We start from the raw sequence: 21,107 nt of genomic DNA on the forward strand, positions 1-21,107 counted from the left end.
AAAGATTCACCTTTGTTTCATAGTTTTCACTTTTGAACACAGCACTGGCAGCACCCAGCTCTTTACACCGAATAATTTCTAATAAAGCCACTGTGCACAAGCTACCCAGCAGCAAACAGCACACAGACACTGTTAGGAAAAAGAAAAATGAAGAAAAAGCTGTTTTCTGACAGGTTTACAGCAGCAAATTTTCTAATATTGTAATTTAACAATATCCTACAGAGTACAGACCTAATTCAGGTACACTCTTTTTCACAAACTCAAAATGTCAATGTCACTGCAAGGGATTTTTAAGGGTTACTGTGGCATTAAAAACTGAGTCTATGGTAAAATTGGACACAGTTTGACTTGATTTTGCTTGGCTTAATAAGGTCTGGTCCAGATTTACTGCCATGGCTTTCAGATGTGTGTGTCAGTATGTCCAATACTGTTCTTGGCTAAATGATGTTTTATTGGTGCAAACGTATTATTTGTGAAAATATGTTTAGTATAGGTCTTCTGTCATCAACTTGCCATGACAGAAATAATGTAAGTGATAGTGGAAACATAATTATGACACTGTTGAAAAGTGACTGTAGTGCAGATTGGTCACGTTATGGCCAACATTTCCAAGATTTCCTCCAAAGTTCTTCCTTTTTGTTGGGTTCAAACAACTACAACACCGCTGATTACACCTGGAGACATAGTTTAATAGCAGTGAAATAACACACAAGAGTCGACTTTGCATTTTTACTTGATCAAGGGGAGCCCGGCGGGGTCTTATTTACACTCTGCCAGGCTCTTCCTTGTTCATACCATTTATTGGAAAAAGAGATCAAAGCAGACACGGGTGTGCCTTCATATGATTGGAGACTGTATGCAGATCCAATACTTCTCGTTTAGATTAAAATAACTTGTTGCTAAGCAAATAGAGTTCTAAGTAGAAAAACAACTCCTTATAAGTATAGAACAATATGAAATGCAATTCATCACATAATGATAATATAGAATTGGATTGTTTCCTTGAGCAATAAACTTAAGCAAACTTAGGCAACCATCAAAGCTATATGGTGTCACTTATGACATAATCACTACATAGATGCATCACAAACACACATTACATAAACAATTACATTACTAACACAGGCAAACATTACATTTAATATTGGAAACAATTACTAAATTACTTTGAACAAACCCTAACAGCCCTCCCTGCTCTTTTCAACCATCAGCTATGCCCCATCACACTCTGCACATCCCTTCGCATCTTTATGAAAGTACAATAAATAAAAACCTATTGATTTGGAGCATGTTTTTACTAAAGAATTGTTGCTAAATTGCAGGAAGGTCCAAGTTACAGCAGCCTATCCAAGTTTAAAAGCACTTTTACTTACAAGAACATATCTACACTGTGGTATTGAGTAAAACCAGCCTTCCTTCAACCACTGTAATATTATGAATTGAAATAATGTCATAATTAAGTTATTCTGCTGCTGGAGAGGATGAACATTTTCCATTGTTGATTATCTATTAAGTATTTTGTTCTAAATGATTCAAACCCACTGGAATTCTATATGCAAATGTTGCTACTTAAAATCACGTTAATAATTTAACTATATTATGACTTAATAATATTGCTTAACCACAACATTATTATTGTCAATAAAATAAAATAAAAATTAAATTCCACTGGGGAGACAACAGTGAACTTGGCAACAGTGGTAACAGCGATGTATACAGCCGAGTGCTAGAATGGGCGTGTTTCATGAGCATGTGCGGTCCAGATCTGATCCCGTCTCCATGGGAGAGTCATCCAGCTTTAGCTATTTGTGGCAGTGTTCACCGCTTCGGTTTTAAGAGATTCTCTTGCGGCACCTTCAGACTGCGGTGCCTCAAAATACGTTATGATTGCGTCTCGTTTATAAAACACGAAACCACCCGCAATCACAAGGACGAGAAGAGAAATAGTCACACCCGCTACCACCCCACCTACGGAATTGGCCTTTTCCTCTTTGAAGAGCGGATTCTTGAAGGGTACGCTTTCATCCTCACTGACTGGGTTCTTCATCCGGCAGCTGAAAGTTTTAACACTTCGAACTTCGCCAGCTTCGGCGGTAAATGACTTTTCAATGGACTCCTTCCAGAGTCCGTCTCCTACCTTCCAGCTGTAGGTGACCGGTCCAGCCCCAATGGTGTCTCCCTCACAGGTCAGATTGCAGCTTTCACTGTCAGAGTTACATGTCAATGTTCTTAAAACAACTTCAGGTTTGGGCACTTTGTTGACCAGTGTAGCATCGTAGCCACCACTCTGAACCCTGTTGTTGATCTCCACTATATACGGCCCTGCGTCACCTTCAGTCATCTTTGTGATTTCCAAATGTCCATTTGCTATGTCCAGTTTTGTCCGGTGTTCAAATCTGCCGTAGTACTTCAAGGGGACTATCTTATCCACCCATTCAGCAACCAGGTTACCGTTGTGTTTCCACAGGATGCTAGTAAGGCCTCCTTTAGTTCCTTCGGGAGGTGCCAACTCCAGGCTACCGCCAACAGCAAAGTAAGTCGGGATGTTTTCGGCCCGAGCTGAGCTGAACACCAACAAAAACAGTGCTGCCCTGAAGTAGAAAAGTGCTAGTGTCTCCATGCCCACAGATCGGTAAACACTTCCCAGAATATCGACAGTCACACGGTGCTTAGACCTCTCATACCCAACGACGTTTAGCTGTTAGCCTGCTCGCTTGTTAGCCGCCTAGCTTCCTGTCCACGCCCTGCTTCTTCCACCTTCAACGCGGCTGTGCTGAATATGGAGCGGACGCTGATAGAACAAGAACCAACCAGAGTTTAGCTGTTCTCACTAGCGCTAGGCTGAAAGTAGATTACTTCTAAACTACAACTCACGGACTCAAACACACCGACTCCCACAGCTAGCTTTAGCTCTGCTTGTATTGTCGGAGCTCGGAGGTAATGGTCGCTGGAGCCTGAGCGGTCACTAGTTGACGTTATTCGGTTAGAAAGGAAGCGAGGCTCAGCGAAACCGAAAGTAACCGTGAGGTACTTTACATAATCCCATCAGATCAAGCGCCTTTGTGCTAAAACAGATCGTCCATAATTAATGCAGGCTGGCTACGAAAACACGTGGTAAACAGGCCGGAAATCCACCAAAGTAACCGATGCTGTAATTAACTTCTGATAAATCCCACGATAGTGATGGGCGGATCGATACCAAAATATCGATATTTCGATCTTGACGGCCAATTTTTAAATATCGATTCTCAAGTTAAAATATCGATATTTTTTGTTTATTTATTCATATTTTCTCTGCAGTCATATCCGAATGTTTTCTGCTCCTTCTATTTGTATATTATTTGTGATGCACCGCATAGGAACTACTTTTCCTTTCGCCGATCCGCCCCATGATCCACAATCTTCAACTAAACTTCTTCGACACTTGCTCGGCCGGCTGGTGGCTCCGCCTCCAAACACAGGCAGCATTTCGGAGTGAAATGTATCATTTTTATTCGCGGACTATTTCGCTACGAACGTTCTGTTTCAAGAGAATTGTAGAAATAGGCAAAGTGTGTCTAATCCATAATTGGTTTTAAACAAAGTGAAGGAAATACAGATGGGTATATAAGACATACATGTAGATGTTTGCGAGTCATGGATATCAAGTGACATTAACTGTTCACCTGATAAAGAAAGTGTCATGCTGTTGTCATGGAGATAAGTCAGAACGTTAATACGTTTTATTTAAAATAATGAAAATGTTAAAAATGCCAATAGGTTGAACAATGATTTTGCTGTCGTTTTAATGTTTTTAATTATTCCCTGTAAGGGCTCACGTTTTATATATTTTACACTAAATACTTTTAGTGGTCGAAAAGATCTATAGTCCATAGATCCATATTCACGCCTGAAAAAAAATGCCTGATTTCACAACCAGAATCAGCTATTATTTATTTAGATATTTAGCTTTATTTATTTATTTAGTATTTTAACACCAAGAATTTTAATCATCGGTAGCTTTCAAGGACATGATTTAGGACTAAACAATACAGATCAGCCACATCATTAATGCCACATGGTGGTTTTTAATTTAAATAAATTATAAGCTTTTCAAAAATGTTTATGAACTAGTAAATGCTGATGTATCAATATGGCTTTATGTTTAAAGTGTTTAAAAACCGCACCACCTTTACATAACACTGATCTTTGACTATTTTTTATTAATTACCTCACAAGTACCTGCCTACATACATACATGAATAACTTCTGTACATAACTACATTACTTTTGTACTTTAAGTAAAATGTAGATAATCTGCTTAGTACTTTTACATTAGTAAAATATTTGAAGTGGTATTTGCAATGAAGAATTTTTTTGGCCAAAACTTACTTTTAATTGAGTACTGAGTTTGTGTACTTCTACCACCTCTGCACAGGGCTCAGGGTGACCATGCTGACCCTGGTGCTCCATAACATAATTGTTAATGTTGTGGCTGATTGTTGTAACAATGACAATTACAGACAAAAAGTAAGATTAGCACACACTAAAAATAATAATAATGATAATAATAATAGTAGCAACAACAATGATAAGAGTAGTAATACTACAGACATACAACATAACCAAGAAGATAAAGTGTATTTGCCAGTTCCAACAAAATTCCATATATGTTTTTAGTGCAGTGTGTGTGGGGGGAGCATAAGTATGTGCAGTGTTTACAGCATGGAGGAGCAAGTACGAGGTCAGCTGCTTATGAGCGTGAGGGTCTGAGAGAGCTGAGAAGCTGAAAAGAGGTTGTGTCCAGGATAATAGGAGTCGGGGGTGATTTTCTTTGCCTGCTCCCTGGCTCTTGATGTGTACATCAATTGACTTTTTTCAAAAAAAGGTGAACCTCTCTTTTAAGGAACACTTTAAAATCTTGGGTCCAGGCCAACCTGACTCTTCTAAGTTCACCCGCCAACAACTTAAGCTCACTTACAAGCTGGATCTCATTTGGTTAATCTGTGCACAAATAAACACTAAGGAAAACAAACTCTGAGGATAAAGGGACATTGAGGAACACGCTGACAGTTTTCAGTATCACATCTGAAAGACATGCCCGCACAGTCACAGCACTAGATGATCCACCAACCTTCCACAGAGCAGCACTCACAGCTACAGCTTTAAAGGGCGACTTCACCAATTTTCAGCTTGTTCTCTCTGGGTTTATTTTGGGGTGTAAATGTACATCAATGCTTCAAACTTCCCTTTGTCTTCCCTATATTAAAATGAAATGCTTCTAGATAAAAAAATGCCTCCAGATCACATCACTTGGAGCAACTTTTAGTTCAGATTATGTTGTCTTGTTGCTCACACTGTAGAGTTCCTCCAGATGACATCCTCTGAACTCCTAACGATGTAAAACCCTTCCGACTGATGTCATATGGAGTCGCCCTTTAAAAGTGATGCAGCTTACAGTGTCCCAGTCAGATCTAAAATCCTCTGTACAGTCAAAGTGCATGTAAAGCTTCAGAAAGGATCAGAAACACATGAGTCAGCTACCTTTAAATAGCACACATGTGGATATTAGGACAGATCCTGTTACTTTTCTTAATAAACGGTTCACCAAGTTTTACTTCCTCATTTTAAGCAAACAGAGCTCTCAGGCTAATAACACCAACAGCTTATCTTCTTTGTAAGTGAACAAACATATAAAACAAATGTAAATGTCAAATAATTTTCAAGCACAGTGATCTTTGATTGTTCTTCAGGAAAAGAGGAATGACAACATACAGAATGACTAATACACAATATATACGTGTATGTATGTATATATACGTGTATGTATGTATGTATGTATGTATGTGTATATATATATATATATATATATATATGTGTGTGTGTGTGTGTGTGTGTGTGTGTGTGTAAAGGTATATATATGTATATATATGCACACACACAGATCTGCCAGGTGGTTTTGCATCACTGTTTGCTGTGTACGAGCCTAATAAAGCACAGGCTGGTCAGACTCAAACATTAAAACTACCAGGCGGTATTATTGTTGTGGCTGCTGTCCCAGCAAATTTGACAACACCTCAAGCTTCCTGAAGAAGCTTCCACATCAAGGATGTCTTCAGGGATTTTATTTTCTTGCAAAAGAGAATTGCACCAACAGAGTTTCAAGTCTCTATCCAAGTTTCACAAACATCCTGCACAAGTACAATTAGTACATTGTATCGTTACAACTAGACAAAATATAAGCATTAAAATTATTCATACTTGATTTTCCATTGGACTGCTCACCTTGAAGAATGTAACATTTTTGCTGTCTTTGAAGATGAAGTTGTTTTCTTGTCTCCTTGTTTTCCTAGAGTGCAGCCTGTTGCTGGTCAAGGACAGTCTGGTCCACTGAGGCCTGGTTTACTTGCTGTTGGACAGACAGATCCTGCTGGTGCTGAAGACCTCAAACTTTGATAAAATAAAGCTGGGACACTGCATCAGTTTTTGAACTAATTAGTCTTGAATGTAAGATAATTACTTGCAACACAGTATTTTACAGCAGTTTTTAAGGTGTAAGTGTCCACCTCCTTTCAGTTACAGAAACATTGTTATTGCCAACTCTATGTGGAAAGAATTACTTTTTGATGAACTGTTGTTTCCAATACCCAACCGCAGGCCCAGTCACCGAAGAGGCGAAAAAAAGAATCATTCAATCAATTCTACCAGATTCCAGTTGATTTTACCTATTTCCTCATTAATTGGGTTCCTCATCCAGCAGGTGAAAGTTGTATCACTTTGTATTTCCCCATCAGTGGTGGGGTTTCTTCTTACTTTTACCAGCTGTAGGTGACGAGTTTTTCCATCATTAGGAGTTCAGATGATGTCATCTGGCTAGAGCTCCATAATGTGAGCGACAAATGTTAATTTAGGAAAGTTTAATGGCATTAATTTACATGTACTACATTGAGTTTTAGCTGAAGTTGTAAACAAGTTTATTTGCTAGACAAGTGGACCAATGGACCATTTTCCACTGGGGGCATACTGCACAGAGTAAACTCTTGTTGGGGGGGGGGGGTCATCACTAATCGAACTGTACACTGTGCTCAGTTTGTTCTCCACATGCATTTTAAGGGAGTCTGTTGACTCACCCTGCAAATCCTCTGCGCACTCAAAGCAGTCTTACTAAATAGAAAATGCATGAATGTTTTATTAATAGCCCAAGTGTGCGCACTGGCAGAAACATGTCACCAAGTTTTACTTCCTCAATTTCTCAGTAAAATCAAGCTCAACACTGACATTGAAGGACAAACTTAAAAAAAACACAAGTATAAATCTCTTTAATTACACAAGTACTTGGAAAACATCAAGAAATTGACTAAAAGTACTAAAACACAGTTCACAGAAAGCAAACATTCAGAAGACAAAATAAATGACTATATTATAAAAAGATCCACATCAATATTGTTTTAAATGACCGCTTTAAAAGGTTTTAGTTTTGACAGCGGAGTGGAAGTCTGGATCGCTGAGGTGTTGATGCTTCATTTTCTGAGGCTTTAGGCCTTGCGGGGATCTTTGTCTCCTTCTTTCCACCCTTCTTCTGCTGGAAGACAGAAATTACAATACATGTAAGTTGCAGGTATATTTAAAAACAGCAAACAAAAAACCCCACAAAGAATAATAATTGTAATCTCGTAAAGTTGGATTTAACTTTCTATGAACGGTCTTTCACATTTTTGCTGCTGACCTTGAAGAAGGGAACGCGTTTGCTTTCATTGAAGACAAGGTTCTCGTCGATGAAGGACGGCTCAGTGGCCACACTTTCATTACAGGTACTCAGCTCATCTTCCAGAGAGTCCTGGATAAATCCAACAGGAACAACACAAGACAAAACTGTCAACAAAACATGCTGAGAAAAAAAAAAAAAAAGAACAAAAAAACAGTGCAGTGTTAATTACATATAATGTGCAATTCAAGTTGATAAATAATAATAATAATAATAATAATAATAATAATAATAATAATAATAATAAGACCAGCATAGTCTACTTTGCATTCTTTCAGCTTTTTTTTTTTTTTTTTTTTTTTTACAAAGACAAATTAAATCTACATATAACCAAAACAAGCAGCAGAGATCAAGTTCTGCTGAGTACTTGTAAACTGGACTCAATACAAACAGCTAATTAAGTATTGTTGATTATAGCGAATTTGATTTATGTCCATCAATGTAAACAAGTAACATACGTTGTCCACCTGGCTTTCCTTGTCCTCCTCCTCCAGCTCCCCATCCTCCTCTTCCAAGGCAGCCTGCAGATCCTCCTGCTGTATCCTCAGGCTCTCCAGCAGCTCGCTGCGGGTCTTTGACTTCGTCAGCTGCCTTGGATACACAAATTCCCGACGCTGAGGGGTCGTGCCTGAAGGCAACAAGAGATCTGTTTTGTGCCTTAAAAACATGACTTGATACTTTTTGCTCCAAAAAAAAAAAAAAAAAAAACACATTTTGAAATGGATTTGAGAAAATAAAAAGAAATTCTCTTAACTCATAATACACACACAGATGGAGTAATAATAACTCAACATAATTATATAAAAAAAATCTATTGATACAGGAAAGGATGCAAAATTTTATTCATTTACCAGTGGGAACATCTTGCTGCAGCTCATCCTGCAGGAAGCTGTAGACCAGCTGTTGGCTTGTCTCCAAGTGTTCCTGAAGCTCAGCCTGCTGCTGGTCCAGGAGAGTCTGATCCACTGACGCCTTGTTCTGCACAGCAGCCAGAGCCTGTTTTACCTCCTTCTGTTGGCCAGAAAACTGCTCTTCAGCTGTCTGGAGCTGCTCTGTGCAGCATGTCTCCAAGCTCTGGAAGATGGACATAGATGGAGGATTAGTGTATGTTATTTTCTACATAATTATTCATGTAGATCATCTCAGTTGTGTCAGAGTTTCTAGGTTATTTTGACCTAATGGAGAATTATTAAAACTAAAAACTCAAAGAATATTTTTTAACCTGATGCAGTGTCTGTGCTTCTGTGGAAATTTTCTGTATGAGTGAGAGGCCTTCCTGGGCTTGAGCATCTGCATGCTCCCTGGCTCTGGAGCTCCACTGGAGGCCACGTTCCACCAGACCTGCAGCCAACAACAATATTGTCCTGTACATTTAATGGACGGTAAATGTAGATTTAAACTTCAATCTGATTTCCTTATATTAAAATGTATTCTGCCTGTTGCTAAAAAATTGTAGCTCAAATAATATTTGATGTCATGTTGAGGTGTTTGGGAAAAGCATGTTGAACATGAGTACAAACTCCATAGTTTGAGCAACAAGATAATCTGAACTGAAGCTTCCTCCGACTGCTGTCATCTAGAGGCATTTTAAACTAGAGGTAGAGAGAGGAAGTCAGAAGGAGGTTTTTTCGCATTCAGTTACATGCACTAGTCAAACTAGAGCCAAAAGAAGTAAGTTGAGTACCAGTGAAGGTGTCCTTTAAGCTTGAAATACTAAGAGAAATGATCAGTATGTTTTACCAGACACAGAGCTTTGGAGGTGGGAGGTGCAGCCTGTCATCTCTTCGAGTGTCTGCGAGCTCTCCTCTGCATTCAGACGCAACGAGGAGGCAAGGGACGAGCTGGTAGAGGAGAGGAGGTCTGCCTGGGTTGACAGCTGATGCTCTACTGTACTGCAACCACTGCACAGATAAAAAAAACAAAATGGTGACACTGTCAAACTACAGTGTTCAGGTCTCGGCCGATTATGCCAGAGTGCTGGACAGGAGGCTCCTACAGATTGTCGAACCTCAGATTTAGGAGGAGCAATATGGTGAAACACAGTTGGAGTAGTGACTCATTCCCAACCCAAATGAGGCCAACACCAAGTGTAGGAGTTTAGGTATCTTGGGGTCTTGTTCACGAATGGTAAAATGGATCGTGAGACTGACAGGTGGATTGGTACATCATCAGATGCAGAAGTTAGATTGATTGGTAAATTGAGAGCTTTGAGCGTTTGACCGAAAGAATACAATCCCGAGCACAAGCGGCGAAATGAGTTTGGTTTGTGACTCACCTGTTGATATTGTCATGGATGGTCTGTATGGGTTTCTGCAGAGTTTTAGAGGTCAAGCGTAGACTAGCGTAGTCCTTCTGGGACTCCATGACCAGCAGGTTGAACTGGTCCTGCAGACACTGGATGGTTCGCTTCATACCCTGACAATAACAGGCACATTAATGTCTGTGGCTGGTATAACTGGCTTCTCATAAGTGTTATTATATTTATAGACTTGGAAAATTTCTAAATATTGTAATATAAATATAATTATGATGTGTTTAATATACATCAAAGATATGAAGAATTGACTAATATCAACTAAATGTGGTGAATTATGAATCCGTGCATCACGGGCATCCATTATTTTGATTTAAAAAAAAAAAATTAATTGTGATGTCATCTGGAGCAGTTTTTTGCTAGAATTGGAGAAATATTTGAATACAGGGAAGTCAGAGGGAAGTTTAAAAGAGTTAATGTACATTTACACCCTAAACTAAAGCCACAGAAAGCAAGTTGAAATTTGGTGAAGTCGCCCTTTACATCGAAGCACAATGTCAGTATTTCACTGCTGTACCCTAACAGAGCTACACAGACTAAAGATTAAGACCTAATTGGACTTTGAAGTGATCTAGGAATCTACTGATAATATAATTATAAAATTAATAATATTTTACATATCTACATACATTTTATTTTATAATAATACTTTTATACTATTTAAACTAAAGCAAACTAAATTTTTTACTGTATTCTATATACAGACCATTTCCATAACAGTACGCCAACCAGAAGGTTTAAATAAAGGAAGAGTATTGGTGAAGACGCGTCAGCATAAATCGTGCGTATCAAACGATTTCTGTAAAATATCCTCCCCTACATTAGTCGAACCCTTGATGGGTTCCAGTACGTAGGAAGGAAGATAACTGAGTGTAGTGAGTCCACTGATGAGTGAGCCCCCTCAATATATAAATTATATATTGAAATATATATTATTGATGAATTCACATTTTTAGTAAATAATAATAATAATTTAAAAAAGGCGGTTACAGATTTTGATTAACTAATCAATAATAATAATAATAAAAATAACAACAACAACAACAACAACAAGTGCAGCTCTAATCTGGATCCAAATTATTCCTCCTGGGGACCAGAGGAAAAAGTAACTTCAGCAAATTAACAGCAGATGCCCGGTTCTTACGGTCTCGTGTCTCTCCTGAGCCTGTCTGATCTCATCCTCCAGCTTGTCGTGTTCAGCCTGCAGAGAGGTCAGGCCCTGCACAGTGGACACCCGCAGCCCTGCCAGCTCCTGCACCAAGCCGCTGAAAAACAGACCAAACTCCTTCATCGCTTCAACCTGAGAGAACAAGGCAGCTACAAGGTTAATAGGATTCAGCACGGGTGCAGACACCATCACATGTAAGAAACATAGTTCTGGGTTACGGTGGAGCAACAGCCATAGCACAAAAGGGAGATATTTAATTTCTAAACAAAACATTAACAGATGGAGGCTACTGTCTTCATCACATTTATTATAACTGACCTTGTGAGCCAGAGCTCGATGCGTCTCCACTGAGGCTTTCAGAGTCTCACTGAGCTCTTTAACAGCTGATAAACCCATTTGAGTCCGATTCACCAGGACTTCCTCCATGTCCTGTTGATGCTCTTCCTACATAGAGACAGAATACAAGCAGTCAAGACTGATCCATACAGTGTTTAAAAAGGTAACCCACCCTGACAAGAAGAAAACTGAGGAAAACTGATGTAGGCTTAAAATAAACACTGTCAACAGAAACACTCCTGTCTGTTTTATTGTCTTTTCAGCTGTGTGGATGCAGTCCTTTCCTCACCAGCAGCTGCAGAAGACTCTCCTTATCCTGCAGACACTGCACCTCCTGCTGCTGCACTCTCTCCTTACAGCGAGCCACGCCCTCAGCCACCAGCTGACCGACTCCCCCCACAAAGCACTCGACGGTGGTCAGAGCTCCTTTTAGAGCGGCTTCGTTTGTCACAAGCAAACCGTCTGCACAGGAAGAAGGAGCAAAGGTGGAGAAAAACATTTTAAAGTCCTATCAACATCCACTGTTGTGTCTGAAAGCCAAATAATTTCTGGACCAGGCTCTTTACATTTGTAATGATGGCAATAGATATTTGGTCATTGCATCTTTTTAGACCAGACTGCTTTTCAAGTTTCTGTGAATATTCATGGACTTTTCCTTAAACTGCTTCAATTGACTGACAATGTAATCGTCGGGATGTTGTTTGTCCAAAGACCAGTGCAGCTCTGTGCTCGTACCGATGGCCTGTGAGTAGCTGCTCAGCATGTCCTGATGTTTAGCTCCTTCCTCCTGAACACAGCGCTGCATAGTGCTGAACGCTCCCGCCATCCGCTGAGCAAAGCTCTGCTGGATCTGCCAGTTGTGCTGCTCCACCTGCAATTTTAATCAAGAGTGTGTTTGTTAGTCCTGACGAAACATCACGTTGCAAAACTTTGACGTGAAAATGTCCAGGTGGTAGGTCTGTTCCCATTTTGTCTTTGATATCTGAAAACAGTTTGTATATTTAATTCAATTAGTGCATTTTATTCATTTGTGTAATAATCAAAGTATTAGGAAAATAAAAAAAAAAAATGTGTCAGGCAAACCGTTGTCCAGGTCTACAAATATCTACACAACTTATGTCCATCAATAGGTCCAAAAAATATATATTGGTAAAACTATTTGCTTTAAAGTGACTACACGGATGCATTACAGCAGATCCCCAGCATCACATTACCACCTGGTCTACTTAGAGGCCAAACTCTTTGGGATTTCAAGACACTATTAATAATTTGAGGGGTTTCATTTCATGCCAACATCGAGCATTAGCTGTAAAAAAATACTGACCCGTTTCTTCCTCTCCAGCTTGTCGTGGAGACCTGAAACATCACTAGTGCTGGCATCCACAGTGTTCAGCAGCTGCACCAGGAAACAAAGACCAAAAGGTTCAAAGTAGCAGCAGCTGAGTGCAGAATCAGTCTCAAAACTTTTTTAGTTTTGCTGAGTGCAAAAAAGATTGTTGCACAGGAAGGTAAACACAAAGCAATGTGTAAAGTCATTAATACTCAGAAACATGATTACTATGGAAAAAAGGAAGGGGGAGAATCAAACTAGTCAATCCAAAAAATAAGTTAATGAAACATCACAACATAGAAGAACACCTGAAGGACACGTGAAAATGAAACAGTAAAGAGTCATGTGTATCGGGGATCATCAGCTAGGCGAGTCAGTACCTGTCCGGCAGTGTTGTAAAGGGTTTCCTGGACAGATGAGAGCTCAGAGCAGATAAACTCCTCCTGACTCAGCTTCACTTTAGTGTGCTGCAGGTCTCTGCTTGTCTCCTCCAGCCTGATTAAAAATAAATAAAGTAATTTTAAAACAGGGGTTTTCAAACAGTGGGCCATTAGAGCACTGCAGCTGGTCCCTGACCACATTTTTAATATTGTAGTTTCAATGGGGGAAATCACTTTTAAAACACACATCCATGTATTAACTATTGCTTGTAAATTATCAACTGTATGCAAATACACAACATTTTGAAAAGCTAAAGTGACTTCCAGGATTAAAATAGTTCCCATCCAGTCAGTCTTCGGCAGCCTATGGGCCATAATCATTTAATATAGCCATGATTTAGAGAAGTTTGCATTAGCATTGTTTTATGATAGCAATCCCTCACCTCTGCTGCTTCTCATCCAGGTCGATGGTGCACTGCTCCAGTTTGGTTTTACTGTCCACAAACAGCTCAGTCACCTGCACAGATGCAGGCAATGTGATGACAGCAGGTACAAACAGAAACACTAACAGCAGATACGATAATAACAATTTTACAATTTGCTGCACTGCTACAAATTTAGCAACTAAACATTTGCTCATATGTTCTCAATGTAAAAGTAAATAAAAACTTCTATGTTGTAATTAGTTGAATTGACACTTAATTCCTTTTACTCCTGATAAAGGGAGGTGTGCATATCCAGTTACACCATATAAATTAAATGATGCAGACAGTTTTTAACCCAGCTGTTCTGTACCTCTCAAACAGTCCAAAATATGCAACTAAAGATCCGGAAGCACTGAATCAATAGCAGCTTAGTTCATGATCACAATTTCAAATGTGACAGGGTAAAAATGGCAACATCTGCTGCTAAATAGTTGATATTACACGGGTTCGTGTAAAATCAATCAGAAACCACGATGAAAGACTTTATCATAAAGCAAATGTTGCCATTAGTGTCATTTTGTTCATTCAGACCTTTATTACAGAATCTGATGAGCAAATTAGAATCAAAAATATATTTGATATTCGAAACCAAAGCAACACGTTTGATACTGACTGGATGATCATGTTATTTTGTGTGTGTGGTGAAGCCAAGTTTAAAACAATTCTGAGACACTCGAGCTCTGAAAAACCGTTTGCTTCGATCACAACATCTCTGAAGCTCGTACCTTCTTGAGCTCCTCCTCCATGGCAGCAATCTTGTCGGTGTACTCTGCAATCTGCTCCTCGTGAGCAGTGATCTGACTCTTCATACCCCTGTAACACACACTTATATTTACCTATATACTTTTACAAGTCAGAGACAAAAATAAAAATTGCATAAATAAAGTGGAGAACACACACACACACACACAAAAATCTGGACTTAATTCAGGTACAATCCTATAGATCGGAAATATGATTCCTTAAAAAAAAAAAAAAAAAAAAAAAACAACCTGCTACAAATCTAAATCCTCTCTATGATGACTTTGGATTTTGATAGACATAATAGGTACTACATTTAGGGAGGGGAAAAACAAAAAAATTTTGCTGTGGATTTTACATTACAAATGAAATATGACAAATGAAAATGGAATTGAATTGTTAGAAAGATTATAAATAATTGAATTGTAGTGACATTTTAAGAGTTCCCTGTAATTCATTCAGTCTTGTAACCAATTTTAAATGCAGAAAAAACAGTCATTAAATCAATCAATCAATCATTATTCATTTTGTCAGTTTAAAGTTATTTTAGAGAAATTTCTTACGTTTTGGACTCAAAAGATTAGTTTTTCTTCCACGACTTGACCAGTCACCCCAACTTATTATCTATTATCTATAGCATTATTAAAGTAAAACCAGTGACATTTGTTTTCTCCTGCTCCCATCATGTGACCTACTCGTAGTTTTCTGAAGACAAATAAACTCCATTCTTGTCTCGAGTGGCAGCCAGGTCTCGCTTCAGCCGCTCGATCTCCTCTGTGTATTCCTAAACAGACACAAGCAAGGCACTAATTCATTAAATATGAAGACGTGTGTTGAATTTGAGCCTCTTTCCTTGGCGTCTGTGACCATTTTACAGTTACCCTGGAGGGGACTGAAAACAAAGCTGATCTACCTTGATGAGCGTCCTCTTTGTGAGTTTCTGGTTAACTTCAGGTTTGTTCATGATGTTCTTGGCCCTGCTGGCATATTCCAGAGTGCTCAAGGTCTCCTGCAAAAATTTTTAAAAATAATTTCCATCCCAGTCAGTCAATAAGGTTGTGATAAAAAGACTAAATTTCTCACTTTCCACGCAACACAAGCACATTTTCAGATTCAAAATAACGCACTTCCAGGTTGCTGGATGACGGAGACACTGTGGCAATGATGGAAGTTTTTGTTCGTCCTCCCAGGGAGTCCTGCAGGATTCTAGTAAGCTTTGATTCTCTGTGGGAGACGTAACAGGATTTTAATTAAACAGTACTCATCCTTATACATTGTAACAAAATAATGCCTTATACCTTACCTTCAATATAAATTGAAGGTACTTAGAAACTGGGTCATTACAATGTATCGCTTAAATTTATATTGTTTATTAAAATATTAGTGTTGTACTGGTATAGATGTAATGTAACCTCACAAGTGTTCAGTATTACTTTTCCTTTTATTTTTAAGACCTAACTTATGAACTACATAAGACAATTAAGGGGGCAATTTCTGGATGATGAACAAAATTAAACACAGATACATGCTGCATTGCTAAAGGCTTGTATAAAAGGTAACCGTTTTTTAAAATCCTATTCCTTATCTCTTTAATGGATAAGTATTTCACATTACAGAGCTTAATACAACTGTCCTTTATATTTGATGAAACGTGACGTTACCTATAGGGGACGTGAGGCCTCTTCTCCACCAGGGCAGTGATCACTCGGCCCAACGTCAACAGAGACTGGTTGATGTTTCCTGCCTCGCGAGCTCGCTTGTCCACTGCACCTGAACGCCCGATGTTCTCGCTGCCGGCAAGATCCACCTGGAGAAGAAGGTGGTTTACATTTATTCAGCACAACAGACAAACTTACAAATGTGTCAGGGTTTCGTTTTCTTCTTGTTAAATAGAAAAACAAAAAGTTGGTATATTGCCAAGTATTCCCATGGAAAACATTAGAGATTATTACCAGGTTGAGTTTGCCGATCTTCACCAGCTCCTCACCATCCAGAGTAATCTCTTTCATGTGAATAGTGACTGAGAACACTGAGTGTGAGCGACTGCATGGACACAAAACAGTGTACAAAACACAAGCATGTGTGAAACCACGAGAAGACAATGAACCAGTCTAAGTAGTAAATATTGATCAGCTGATTCTGTGACCATCTGGACATACAGTTTCTCTCCAAGTGTACCTGGAATAGGCGTTCATGAGCGTAGAGGCTGTTCTCCTCTTGGCTGCTCCCCTCTCCAGAATCTGATAAACTTCATCTTTGTTGTGAACAGTCACCTCCTCCAGACCCTTCACCACCACACCACGCTGCAATTCAGCCCAGTAGTCACGTGTGAGGAGACAATTTTACAACAGTGAGCTTTTATCTAGAATTTTATAAGCTGCATTAAACCTGATCAAGTTCAGATGTGCGCCAACATTCACAACACCCAACTGTGTGGCATAATGCAAATATATTTTTAATCACCTTCTTTCTAAAGCAAAGTTTTCAAGCTAATTTAGGACCAACAAACCTAAACAATTTTAAAAAATCCGAGGTACACACAACATAAGGAAGGTATAGCTGCAGAATACCTAAGATATGTGAAATCACAAGAGAGGTTGTGCTTATTTTTGATAGAAACCTTATTGCGCGGGTCATCGAACAGCTGCAGTCGCTCGTTGACGTCCTCGCTGGGGCTGAGCAGGTCAAACAGCTCCTCGTTGTAAATCTCCAGCAGGGAGACTTTGACAGAGAACTCAGTGCCATTCTCCGAAAGTTTCTCAAAGATCTGGTGCAGCGTTCTTGGGATGATGCCGGCTAGAGGATCCTAACAACACAGGTGAGGGTTGAAGAGTCGACTCTATTTAATTCCTCTACTCTACACAATTTACACAAACAGTTTGACTTTCATGTAGTCACTGTCCACCCCACCTTCATGTACCATATAAACATAGTTTGCCTTTTGTTGGGACTATGCAGTAAGAATAATCTATGTGATCAAACTGGACATAATATAGTTTGCAGGCTGTTCTTAGAGGTTTTTGCCGTGAGAAAAAGTCAAAGGGCTGTAAAAAGTTGCTATATAATATAACTGCTCAGGAGAACAGAGTTGAGTAATTTCTCTTGAAAACAAATTTTGATTCAGACTGCTGTAATTTCATGAAACTCAGGGGAACTTTGAAGTGCAGTTTTTAAACGGAACAAAGGCTTCAAACCATGGCCGTTATTTCATACAGTGTAGTTGCATTCAGGGTGTAAAAATTTTGAAACACTGTAGAAAGCAACCAACAGACTGTTCCTTATTCATAAACAGCACTCAACTTTCTATTTAAAAAAAAAAGAAAAAAAAAAAACCCAACAGGTTGAAAAATCCTGCATTATTCCTTTAAAACTCATTAAAAAAAAAAAAGATCTAAACATACCTCCTCCCATGTGAACTGCTCATCTGGACTCCTCTCTCCCTCCATGGTGAATGTCTTTCCTGTTCCTGTCTGACCGTAGCTGAACAAGAGTGCAGAGATGGGACAATCTCTCAGAACAGAGGACAGTGAATCCATTAATGTGATGTAACAACTTTATTGTAGTAACTTAATTTATTCTATCACCAAACAGTTCTGTACAAAAAAAACAAGACTATTTGTAAAACTCCACAATCCTCTTACGCAAAAACTGTGCAGTTGTATCCCATGATGACTTCATCGAGAATGGGGCAAACGACGCTCCTGTACACATCAATCTGTTTGGCAGCTGGACCAAACACCTGAGGAAAGAAAATAATTAAAAATTAAACTTAGATAACTGAGTCAGTTCTAGACTAAAATCCTCTGGATGTTAAACGTGCTGTCAACAGGTTTGCAACAATTAGCTTGGTGTACAAGTTTACTTCATTTATTTATTAATTTTAACTAGGATGTCCATGCTTTAGGTCAAGAAATGTTTAATTACCAAACAAGATGAAACATATCTTCACATTGTCCTGTCAAAGTATTTTTTACCTGAAGAACATCCTGGGGGCAGTTTGTAAACTATGAAATTCTTCCAACACCTCCTTAAAAAAAAAAAAAGAAAAAACAAAAGAAAGGTGCCCCGCTGGATGCACTCACCATGTCAAAAGTGTAGGTTTTTCGTGACGCCTTGTCGTTCACCCCTCCGGTCTTAATCATCACCTCCTTCCTGTTTTGATCACAGTCGACGACCCCATAGGACGACTTACGCTCCACAGTGTTAAAAGGCCTGAAATTAAGTCACAGTAGATGCACACTTTACCACCGAAAGTACTTGTAGGTCAAATAACTCAAAAGACATGTTCAATGTGACATCTTGAAATTTTCAGACAATAGGATAAAGCAAAACAATCCTCACAAGCCAAAGATTTTTTTCCCCATTAAAGCTGTTTGAGTTCAAAATAGCTGCTGGGTAATTTTGTGGTCATCCAGACTTCTTGTCCTTTCAGCTGTTCCCTTTCAGGAGTCGCCACAGCGAATCATGTACCTCCATTTAACCCTGTCCTCTGCTTTCCTCTGCAGTCCTCGGGCATTCTCTCACTCTCCAAGATCTTGTTAGACAAACTAGTCAGAAACTCTACTGCCACCTCTCCTACACACTTCCATACCTCCACAGCTATGCCATCAGGACTAACTGCTTTTCCACTCTTCATCCTCTTTAACGTCTTCCTCACTTCACTCTTACTAATGTTTGCTACTTCCTGCTCCAAACAAGTCACCTCTTCTACTCTTTGTTCCCTTTCATTTTCCTCATTCATCAACTCTTCAAAGTTCTCCTTCCATCTTCCCATCACACTCCTGGCACCTGTCAACACATTTCCATCCTTATCTTTAATCACCTGCTGCACATTTCCCCCCCCATCTCTCTCTTTGTCTGGCCACCCTGTACAAATCCACCTCTCCCTCTTTAGTGTCCAATCATACAAGTCCTCATATGTTCTTTGTTTGTCCTTTGCCACCTCTACCTTCACCTTACGCTGCATCTCCCTGTACTCCTTTCTACAGTCCTCTCAGTGTCCCACTTCTTCTTAGCCAACCTCTTCCTCTGTATACACTCCTGAACCTCCTCATTCCATCACCAAGTCTCCTTGTCCACTTTCCAAATGACACCCCGAGTACCCTCCTCCCTGATCACATTAGCAGTATTGGTCCAGTCATCTGGAAGCATCTCCAGACCACCCAGAGTTCTTCCCCGAAAACTACACAACACTCTTCCTTTTTTAACTTCCACCACTTCAAACTCTTCATCTTCCTCACCACCAGAGTCATCCAGTAATGTCTAATAATAGCCTAATCTAGTAAATTAGTTATTAGCCAGTAACTGCAGATCTAAATACATCTTTGAGGAGCAAGATACACTTTTGATTGAAGTGTTGTCTCTCAGTGTGCTTGGTTTTTCAAAGATTGTCAAGACTCTTTCAAAAATCAGATGCGTACTTACAGCACACTTTAGACACTAAAGGAGAAGGATGCTGTTTCAGTAACACATTTGTACTTTAGCACTATGATTTTACTTCGCTGAACAGAGCACCGACTGTTTTTGTCAAGCATTTCTGTCCAAACAGAAGATGTTGGTTATACACACGTTTTACATTTTAATTATAGATAATTTAAATACAAAACAATACAGTGCAATTTATATACATTTACATGACATTTTGCCTGTACTTCAAATAACAGTAAATACTAGTAATATATAATTCCTAACATGGATTCACGTTTACATTTTTATATAGTCCAGCACTGATTTTTTGCTAAAGTCAAACACTTATTTTATTAACAGACCTTAGCACGTACACAAAGGTTGAAAACAGGTTTATAAAAGCCATTAATCTTCACTGAAAGGAGCATTTAAACAGACAATAAAAAGGTTAAAGTTAAATTTGAGCTTTGGAAGCGCAGTGCATCTTGTCTCTTATAATAACACAATTTAACAGATGTAGACCATGCGTGAAGGTCACGTTATACGTAACAAAATATGAAATACCCACAGCAGCAAAGACGAACATAAGTGAAAGATGGTTGTTGTTTGTGTTTTTTCGTACCTGCATCTGACGACGACCTGGATGTTCCTTCCCTTTTCCTCCCGTTTAACTCCGCTCAGGTTGTTTGAAGCCATGGCTGCAGAGAAACGCTCTCCTTCGCACAGTAAGTCTGTGAATACGGGAACGTTAGGCTTCTTACTTTGAATGAACATGTAAATCCCCCAAAGGAAAAAAAATAGAAAATTAGAAACTAAACGGCTGGTTAACAGATGCTGTCAGATAAGTTGGACTGTACTGCGTTGGCATTTAAACAAAGAGCAGAGTGCGTCTAGTTTCCATGAACTAACATTGACAATAATTAGCATCACAGCTAGCTCTAGCCAAATTAGCGTTAGTCCAAACGTAACTTACCGAACGATGGTGCGCACGTATCCTCCTCTCCTTTAGCAGACTACCCGTTTATTATTTCCACAAAAAATACGAGTTCTAAAATATTAATTTAGTGTCTCCAGCCTCCTTTAACAGCACAGCCTCTTTCCAAAGACTTCTCTGGCGCTATAACATCCAACAAGAAACGTTTCAAATTGTACTTTTAAATTTCGCGGCACCAATGACAGGGGAGTAACTGCCAAACAGAGAAC

At 39.2% G+C, this 21,107-nt stretch overlaps 2 protein-coding genes and 1 long non-coding RNA gene across 6 annotated transcripts; 1 reads left to right on the forward strand and 2 right to left on the reverse strand.

Moving 5' to 3' along the window:
• Positions 1–720: 720 nt before the first annotated feature.
• LOC137131207 (uncharacterized) lies at positions 721–3,348 on the reverse strand. The gene has a single exon (XM_067512141.1). The coding sequence runs from the start codon at positions 2,618–2,620 to the stop codon at positions 1,799–1,801; it is 822 nt and encodes a 273-aa protein (XP_067368242.1). The 5' UTR covers positions 2,621–3,348; the 3' UTR covers positions 721–1,798.
• Positions 3,349–7,281: 3,933 nt separating this feature from the next.
• kif11 (kinesin family member 11) lies at positions 7,282–21,058 on the reverse strand. 4 transcript variants are annotated; one of them, XM_067512116.1, is made up of 27 exons: positions 20,878–21,058; positions 20,527–20,635; positions 18,581–18,710; positions 18,140–18,237; positions 17,900–17,978; positions 17,119–17,304; positions 16,677–16,801; positions 16,451–16,541; positions 16,160–16,305; positions 15,626–15,722; positions 15,412–15,507; positions 15,194–15,282; positions 14,483–14,570; positions 13,716–13,789; positions 13,273–13,387; positions 12,887–12,958; positions 12,298–12,433; positions 11,852–12,024; positions 11,545–11,670; positions 11,203–11,358; positions 10,020–10,159; positions 9,485–9,645; positions 8,967–9,085; positions 8,596–8,818; positions 8,212–8,372; positions 7,706–7,816; positions 7,282–7,558 (listed from the first exon to the last, which is right to left on the reverse strand). In XM_067512116.1, the coding sequence occupies exons 2-27, from the start codon at positions 20,598–20,600 to the stop codon at positions 7,451–7,453; spliced, it is 3,174 nt and encodes a 1,057-aa protein (XP_067368217.1). In that variant the 5' UTR covers positions 20,601–20,635; positions 20,878–21,058; the 3' UTR covers positions 7,282–7,450. The 4 variants fall into 4 exon arrangements, with proteins under 4 accessions (XP_067368217.1, XP_067368207.1, XP_067368199.1 ...); XM_067512106.1 differs by having other exon boundaries at positions 7,282–7,561; positions 20,878–21,057; XM_067512098.1 differs by having other exon boundaries at positions 8,203–8,372; positions 20,878–21,057.
• On the forward strand, positions 11,284–12,186 carry LOC137131211 (uncharacterized). Its single transcript, XR_010914970.1, has 2 exons — positions 11,284–11,420; positions 11,826–12,186. It is a non-coding gene; the product is annotated as an uncharacterized lncRNA (long non-coding RNA).
• Positions 21,059–21,107: the final 49 nt, after the last annotated feature.

This window comes from Channa argus, chromosome 1 (genome assembly GCF_033026475.1).
Source record: "Channa argus isolate prfri chromosome 1, Channa argus male v1.0, whole genome shotgun sequence".
NCBI lineage: Eukaryota > Metazoa > Chordata > Actinopteri > Anabantiformes > Channidae > Channa > Channa argus.

Bases quoted from the DNA above. Each gene is read 5' to 3' on its own strand.
- kif11 (XM_067512090.1), bottom strand. From the start codon at position 20,600: ATGGCTTCAAACAACCTGAGCGGAGTTAAACGGGAGGAAAAGGGAAGG. The intron at 10,160-11,202 runs GTAAGAACCGGG...TGTTATTGTCAG, and splicing joins CTCAGGAGAGACACGAGACC to GGTATGAAGCGAACCATCCA. The intron at 7,562-7,705 runs GTCAGCAGCAAA...TCTGTCTTCCAG, and splicing joins AACGCGTTCCCTTCTTCAAG to CAGAAGAAGGGTGGAAAGAA.
- LOC137131207 (XM_067512141.1), bottom strand. From the start codon at position 2,620: ATGGAGACACTAGCACTTTTCTACTTCAGGGCAGCACTGTTTTTGTTG.